Raw genomic sequence first — 8859 nt, 5'->3', positions numbered from 1 at the left:
ACTAAGATAACTCCCCACCGGGACACAACCAATCAACGGTCAACACATATCTGAAGCCCCCAGACACGAGCCCACCCCGTGGGCCCCACCCAATCAGAGGGACCGACGGCTGGAAAGCCCCTATGACTCTGCATACCTGTGGTTTTAGCCTATATAAGCTGACCAAACCCGTTGCTAGGGGCTCTTCACCCCTCCTGCGAGAGGAATCTGTGTTGAACCCCGATGCATCGGATTCAATAAACCTCTTGCGGTTTGCATTGAGAGCGTCCTGTGTGAGTGTTCTTGGGGTTGTGTAGACAGCCATGAGCAGGGACCCCTCTTGGGAACCCCACATTTGGTGCGTTGGCCGGGAAACTCTACAAGACCCCAGACCTCATTTAGGACCCCTCAGAGGTAAGAGGCACCTCCTGTCTTGTCTGTGTACATCTGTACTTTTATCTCTGTCCTCTGGAAAAATTTTCAATTTCAACCAGTTTCAGTATCTGGATTCCTTCCCTCTGGGTGCTCTGAGTTGGGGCTGACGGGCCTGAGGACCACCACCTAGCAATCTGGAGGACGCTCCTGATTGCCCCCAGGAGACAGGTTTTTCTGTCTCCTATCTGAAGAACTCGGATCGAGTTCGCCTCTGTCGGGAAGCATCATCTGGGTCCTGCTCGCCGCCATCTGCTTCGGTTTCATTTTTACTTGAGCAGCGATCGGGCCGCCTTTGTCTCTTTGTTCTCGGTGTTCTCCAGATCCTTTTGTTCTCCTATCTCTTTTATTCCCCTCCTAACATGGGACAGACTATCTCAACCCCTTTGGACTTGACTTTAGCTCACTGGACTGACATTAAGAGCCGAGCTCATAGTTTATCTGTTGAAATAAAGAAAGGAAAATGGCAAACTCTATGTGAGGGAGAATGGACTATGTTTAATGTTGGATGGCCCCAAGGAGGGACCTTTAACTCAGATCTTATTCAGGCTGTTAAACGGATCATCTTGCAGGAGCCCGGAGGCCACCCCGACCAGATGCCTTACATTTTTACTTGGCAGGATCTTGTCCAAGACCTGCCTTCCTGGTTGAAGCCCTGGATTCCACCCCTACCCACTAACAGTAGCCCCTCGGGGAGTTCAAAAGTTCTCGTTGCAGGACCGCCCCGGGAGGAAAACAAGATTTACCCGGAAATTCAGACGGAGCTCCTCCTGGATTCACCACCACCCTACCCACCAACCCACAACCCCACAGCTCCTCCTCCTGCCCCATCACCAGAAGGGGCACAGGGGGGCCCAGCCATGGGGACCCGAAGTAGGTGAGTTCTGTCTCCTGATACTACCGTTGCCCTACCACTCAGGGCTATAGGACCCCCACCCCCTTTAGGACCAGGGGATGACCCAACTCAGAGACCTCTGCCACCCCTACAATATTGGCCTTTCTCCTCTGCACACCTTTTAATTGGAAGGCCAACCACCCTCCCTTCTCGGAGGACCCCTCAAAATTAACTGCACTCATGGAATCCCTAGTTTTCTCCCATCAGCCCACATGGGACGATTGCCAGCAGTTACTCCAGACCATCTTCACGACCGAGGAGAGGGAACGTATCCTGTTGGAAGCCAGAAAGAACATCCCTGGTGATGACAGGCGCCCAACCCAACTCCAGAACGTCATAGATTACGGGTTTCCCCTGATCAGACCCAACTGGGACTTCAACACCCCTGATGGTAGGGTGCATCTCCGAATCTATCGCCAGGCTCTGGTGGCTGGTCTCTGCGGGGCTGCAAGATGCCCTACCAATTTGGCCAAGGTAAGGGAAGTCATTCAGGGACCTAATGAGGTCCCCTCTGTGTTCCTTGAGCGCCTCATGGAGGCCTATCGTAGGTATAAGCCCTTTGATCCTATGGCAGAGGAACAAAGAGTTTCAGTGCTGATGTATTTTGTAGATCAGTCAGCACCAGATATCAGAAGGAAATTACAAAGACTAGATGGGTTAAGCCATTATACTCTGTCAGACTTAGTTAAGGAAGCAGAAAAGGTTTATAATAAAAGAGAAACTGAAGAGGAAAAAGAAGAGAGAAGGGCAAAAGAACAGGAAGAAAGGGACCATAAACGTGATAAGAGGCATGAGAAAAACATGACTAGAATTCTGGCCGCCGTAATCCAGAATAAAAGAGACGCAGACAGACCTAGGGATACTAGGCAGAAGCAAAACCTGGGCAACAGGCGCCAATTAGAAAAGGACCAATGTGCCTATTGCAAAGAGATGGGACACTGGATTAAGGACTGCCCCAAAAAGAAACCAAAAGAGGTTCTGACCCTAGAAGATGATGAATGAGGGGGACGGGGCTCGGATCCCCTTCCCGAGCCTAGGGTAACCTTGAAGGTGGAGGGGAAACCCATTCAATTCCTAGTGGACACTTGTGCCCAACACTCGGTCCTACTGAAACCAGAAGGACCCCTTTATAACAAGAAATCATGGGTGCTCGGGGCTACTGAAAATCAACAATTTTCATGGACTACCCGAAGAACGGTGGACCTAGGCTTGGGCCGGGTATCCCACTCGTTCCTCGTGATTCCAGGCTGCCCTGCTCCCTTATTGGGACGGGACTTATTAACAAAAATAGGAGCTCAAATTACCTTCACAAAGAAGGGCCCCCAAGTGACGGACCAACATGAGGAAATTATCCATGTTTTAACTATGAAATTAGAAGATGAACATAGGCTATTTGAAAGGCCTCAGACCAATGCAGACATTGAGAAATGGCTCACCAAAGTCCCGGGAGCATGGGCTGAAACTGCCGGGATGGGATTGGCCTCCCATCAACCACCAATAATTGTTAATCTAAAGGCTTCCACAACACCTGTCTCAGTACGTCATTACCCCATGAGTCAGGAGGCCAGAGAAGGAATAAAACCTCACATAATGAGGCTTTTAGAATTAGGAGTCCTAAGAAGGTGCCAATCCCCCTGGAATACCCCTTTGCTACCAGTGCGCAAGCCAAATACTAATGACTATCACCCAGTTCAGGACTAAAGGGAGGTTAACAAGAGGTTTGAAGACCTGCACCCAACCGTGCCGAACTCCTATAACCTCCTGAGTTCACTACCTCCAGACCGAGACTGGTACACAGTCTTGGACCTGAAAGATGCCTTTTTCTGTTTGCCACTGAATGAAAAAAGTGAACCTATCTTTGCCGTTGAATGGAAGGACCCAGACTCCGGAATCTCCAGACAGTTGACTTGGACTAGGCTGCCCCAAGGATTCAAAAATTCACCCACCATCTTTGACGAGGCACTTCACCAGGACCGGGCTTCCTTCTGAACCTCAAACCCCCAGGTAAATCTACTCCAATACGTTCACGACTTACTCCTCGCAGCTGGAACCCAAACTGAATGTGAACAGGGGACAAAGGCACTATTGGAGAAACTGGCCTGCCTGGGTTACCGCGCCTCGGCGAAGAAGGTCCAACTCTGCAAAAGGCAAGTAACCTACTTGGGGTATTCTCTGAAGGAGGGCAGAGATGGCTGACGGAAGCACGTAAACAGGCTGTGGAATGGATCCCAGTGCCTGCAAATGCCAGGCAAGTACGGGAATTCCTGAGATCTGCAGGATTTTGTAGACTGTGGATACCGGGGTTCGCTGCCCTTGCGGCCCCCCTTTACCCCTTGACTAAGACGTCTGCAGTTTTCCAATGGGGAGAGGAACAACAACAGGCTTTTGACAACATCAAGCATGCCCTCCTAAAGGCACCTGCTCTCTCCCTTCCTGACACCTCGAAGCCATTTTACTTGTATATACATGAGCAGAAAGGCATTGCAAAAGGGGTACTGACTCAGAAACTAGGGCCCTGGAGAAAGCCATTGGCCTCTTTATCAAAAATTTGGATCCTGCGGCCGCTGGGTGGCCCCCTTGCCTCAAGATTATTGCCGCCGTGGCTTTACTTTTAAAGGATGCTGATAAATTAACTCTGGGGCAGACTGTCACAGTCATTGCATCCCATGCACTGGACAGTGTCATCCGTCAGCCTCCAGACCGATGGCTCTCAAATGCCCGAATCACCCACTACCAGAGTCTCCTCCTTAACTCGGACAGAGTCAAGTTTGCACCCCCCACTCAACTAAATCGGGCTACCCTCTGGCCAGATCCCGACTCCACAGTAATTCACAGCTGTGGGGACATCTTGGCTGAGGTTACCGGAACGAGAACTGATCTGACGGACCAGCCACTACCGGATGCCAAGGTAACCTGGTTCACTGATGGCAGTAGCTACCTCCTTGAAGGTAAGCGGATGGCGGGGGCGGCAATTGTTGACAGAGACAGGGTGATCTGGGCTAACAAACTGCCTGAAGGGACTTCAGCCCAGAAGGCCGAATTAATTGCACTAACCCAAGCCTTAAATATGGCAGAAGGGAAAAAGGCTACCATATATACAGACAGCCAGTATGCTTTTGCAACTGCACATGTGCATGGTGCCACCTACCCGCAGAGAGGATTATTAACCTCTGCAGGAAAAGAAATCAAAAACAAACAAATTTTAGATTTACTCAATGCCCTGCATCGGCCTGCCAAGCTGGCTATAGTCCAATGTCCTGGGCACCAAAAAGGAAACTCTCTAGTGGCAAGATGAAACAGGATGGCTGATGCAGAGGCCAAAAAGGCTGCTCAAGGAATGTATCTGCTCCCCTTAGTTGAAAAAGAAATTGGCCTCCCAAAATTACAGCCTTCAGAATATACTGAACAGGACCTAAAAGATATGACTAGAATACAAAAGAAATTTAATAAGGACACCCAAAGATGGGAGACAGAAGAAGGGAAACATTTCCTACCTAGACAACAAGCAGAATCCACTCTGCAACAGCTACATAGGCTAACTCATTTTGGAGCTAGAAAATTAATAGAAACTCTCAAAAAGACTGATTATCACATAATAGGACTTAAAGAAATAGTCGAGAAGCTGGTAAAACAATGCATCCCATGTCAAAAAGTAAATGCCCAGACCTCCCAGACGGACCCTGGTAAGAGACTTCGCGGAGATCGACCAGGCTCGTATTGGGAGACTGATTTCACCGAGCTGAAACCTGCCTGCTATGGGAATAAATATCTTCTAGTTTTTATAGACACATTCTCTGCATGGGTGGAAGCCTACCCCACTAAGAAAGAGACAGCCACAATGGTAACCAAAAAACTTTTAGAAGAAATCATCCCCAGATATGGGGTACCTCAGGTAATAGGCTCAGACAACGGTCCTGCCTTTGTTGCCCAGGTAAGTCAGGAGGTGGCCAGAACTTTGGGGATTAATTGGAAATTACATTGTGCTTATAGACCACAGAACTCAGGAAAGGTAGAAAGAATGAATAGAATATTAAAAGAGACCATAACTAAATTGTCCTTAGAGACTGGCTGTACAGATTGGATGATGCTCCTTCCGTGGGCCCTCTTCCGGGTTCGCAACACCCCTTACAAGTTTAACCTAACTCCTTTTGAGATTTTATTTGGTGTCCCAACCCCACTTAATATTGCTAATGCAGAACCCAGATATAATTTCTTCCTCTGATCTGAACCACAGGCTCCAGGCGCTATATATCCTCCAAAAGGACTTATGGCCAAAACTGAAAGAGAGCTATCTACCTGCTAAGGACCCAGCCCTGCACTCATACCAGCTGGGGGACTCAGTCTACGTAAGGCGACACCGACCCTCAAACCTTGAACCTCGTTGGAAGGGGCCCTTCACGGTACTCCTGACGACACCCACCGCTGTGAAGATAGACCGGATAGCTGCCTGGATCCACGCATCTCATGTGAAACCAGTTCCATCACCTGACCCCCTTGGCAGCTGACAAAGACTGATAACCCCCTTAAACTGCGTCTTCGCCGTGTCTCTGTCAATCATGATGAAGTTTTTTAAGGTTTGGACATTGTTAACTATATTGTTGCCTTGTTCTCTATCCTCTTCACCCTATCAACTGTACAATTACACCTGGCAAATCATTAATCAAGCAGATGTTGCTAACTCCACATCTCAACTGTCAACATCTACCCCCTGGCCAATCTTAGAAGTAGACCTTTGTAAACTAGCTTTAGGGGCGGACTCATCCTGGGGCACCCCTGACCACTTTTTGCCCCAGGCCACACCCATAAATTCTCACTCTCCCCTTGAGTCCTCCTCCCTTCCTGGATGTGACAGCCAGACCGGACACACGCGACTCAACATGGCCCCCATATATGTCTGTCCAGGGACCCACAGGGACCGGACCTTAAACTCAAAATGTGGATATTCCTCTGATTATTTTTGTGCCTCTTGGGGATGCGAGACCACTGGGGACGCCTATTGGAAGCCCTCTTCTAAATGGGATTATATTAGTGTTAAAAGAAAAACCCCATCTAAATTCTCCCTCACTTCCCCTGGCTGGTCAACTGAACCTGCTTGCCGACAATGGTGTAACCCGATATCTATCTCTTTCACTGAACATGCAAAAACCAAGGATTGGGGACTTAGAGGATTTGAGTGGGGCCTTCGTTATACGTGTCAGGGAAGGACCCCGGCCTAACTTTTAAGATTAAGCTAACCAAAACTCTCCCAGATTCCCAAAAAGCCAGTATAGGCCCCAACCCTGTACTCCATAACCCACAATCCCCAGCTCAACCTAAACCACCCCAGCAATCACTCCCCTCTACTTCCCCGACTGCAGCTGCCTCTGCCTTTTTCAGACCCACGGTTCCCCTAAGGTCCCCCTCCTCTGCCGATCTCATCCTAACTCTGATCAATTCCTCTATTCAGATCTTTAATTCTGTCAACCATACTGTAAAGGAATGTTGGATTTGTTACTCTTCCAGCCCCCCCTTCTATGAAGGGCTAGCTGCCTCAGGAAATGTAACGTTTACCAATGAGACCTCTGGCCTACGCTGGCAGCCCCCACCTGGCACTCAGGGACTCACTATGAGTTTTGTCTCTGGAGCAGGACTCTGTCTGGTAGGCCCTCGTATGTTGCCTCCTACCTCCCTCCAGGAGATCTGTAATCAGACTCTCAGCATAGACTCCCAAAATTACAAATATGTTTCAGCCCCCTCGGACGCCTACCTCGCTTGCTCCACAGGGTTAACTACCTATATAGAAAAAACAACTTTTCTAGAGAAAAAGGACTACTCTGTGCTTATCAACTTGCTGCCCAGACTTGCTATAAGAAATTCTGATGATTTTCAAGGAATCTGGAATTCTGGCCCTTCCACGCCTTCTAGGAATAAGAGAGAGCCTATAACTACCCTTACATTAGCCTTAATAATGGGGTTGGGCGCTGCAGGAGCAGGCACTGGCATAGCTTCCCTTGTCACCTCCAACCAACAGTACACTCAGCTCAGCTTAGCAATAGACAAAGATCTATAAGAGTTACAGTCAGGAATGCAGAACCTAAAGGACTCGGTTTCTTCACTTTCAGAGGTTGTATTACAGAATAGAAGAGGCCTAGATTTATTACTTTTACAACAGGGGGGACTCTGTGCAGCTCTAAAAGAAGAGTGCTGCTTCTATGCAGACAAGACTGGATTAGTAGGAAACATCTTGCAGAAAGTATGAGAAAGCCTAGAACAACGCAAACGGGAGAGACAACAGGACCAGTCTTGGTATGAATCCTGGTTCACCAGGTCCCCCTGGATGACTACTTTAATCTCCACCTTGCTAGGGCCACTTATCATCTTAATTCTCCTCTTCACCTTTGGTCCATGCATAATAAATAGATTAGTTACCTTTATTAGAGAAAGGATCAGCACCGTCCAAGCATTGATGCTTAAACAACAGTACCAATCTCTTGCAGAAACTGAAATTCCATGATTGGAATTATGACAAAGAAAAGGGGGAAATGAAAGGATAAAAGTTGCCCTATTTCTGCTGCCCTGTTTTCTAGTTGCTCTGCTAACCTGCCTTTTTAAGCTTCTATAATATGGCTTGCTTGCTGCTGCACTGAATCACAGAACTGCCATTTTGCAACTGCCTCCATTTTGTAAAAAGTATACCATGAGGAACCTGACCTTTTGTATGCCTTATACAATGCCTAAATTCCAGGAACTTGAGTTCCTCATTAAGATAACTCCCTACCTGGACACAACCAATCAACGGTCAACACATATCTGAAGCCCCCAGACTCGAGTCCACCCCTTGGGCCCCACCCAATCAGAGGGACCCATGGCTGGAAAGCCCCTATGACTCTGCATACCTGTGGTTTTAGCCTATATAAGCTGACCAAACCCGTTGCTAGGGGCTCTTCACCCCTCCTGTGATAGGAATCTGTGTTGAGCCCCGATGCATGGGATTCAATAAACCTTGTGCGGTTTGCATTGAGAGTGTCCTGCGTGAGTGTTCTTGGGGTCGTGTAGACAGCCCTGAGCAGGGACCTCTCTGGGGAACCCCACAATAGAATTATGAATTCACTGTTAGTACACAGTGTGAAATATGCTTAGCAGACAATTAGCTTATAGAAATATGAATCCTTTGATAGTTGGCATTTGGTAATATTCTTCATAGACAATCAGCTTATTGATCAATGAATTCACAGTTTTCAATAAGAAAAATTCTTAGTAGACAGTCATCTTATACAACTTTGAAATCCCTGTTATTTTACAATGGAAAAAGGATCTTAGTAGTCAATCAGCTTATAGATCATTGAATTCACTGTTAGTTTGCAATTGGTGATGATCTTTGCAGATAATCAGATTACAGAACTGAGTAGTCATTGTTTGTTTACAATGGTAAATGTTCTTTACAGAAAATCAGGTTATAGAATTATGAATTCACTGTTAGTATACAATGTCAAATATGATTAGCAGACTATTAGGTTATAGAAGTATGAATTATCTCTTAGTTTGCCATGGGAAATATTCTAAGTAGACAATCT

The 8859-nt window shown here is 47.5% G+C and overlaps 1 protein-coding gene across 1 annotated transcript; it reads left to right on the top strand.

Annotated features, from left to right (window-relative positions):
* Positions 1–773: 773 nt before the first annotated feature.
* On the top strand, positions 774–4601 carry LOC123458126. Its single transcript, XM_045142486.1, is given in 4 exon segments — positions 774–1425; positions 1428–2842; positions 3351–3453; positions 3781–4601. Coding segments are annotated over 4 exon segments (2991 nt in total).
* The last annotated feature ends 4258 nt before the right edge of the window (positions 4602–8859 follow it).

Source organism: Jaculus jaculus, chromosome 1 (genome assembly GCF_020740685.1).
Source record: "Jaculus jaculus isolate mJacJac1 chromosome 1, mJacJac1.mat.Y.cur, whole genome shotgun sequence".
NCBI lineage: Eukaryota > Metazoa > Chordata > Mammalia > Rodentia > Dipodidae > Jaculus > Jaculus jaculus.
This window is presented reverse-complemented; position numbering and strand designations above follow the sequence as displayed.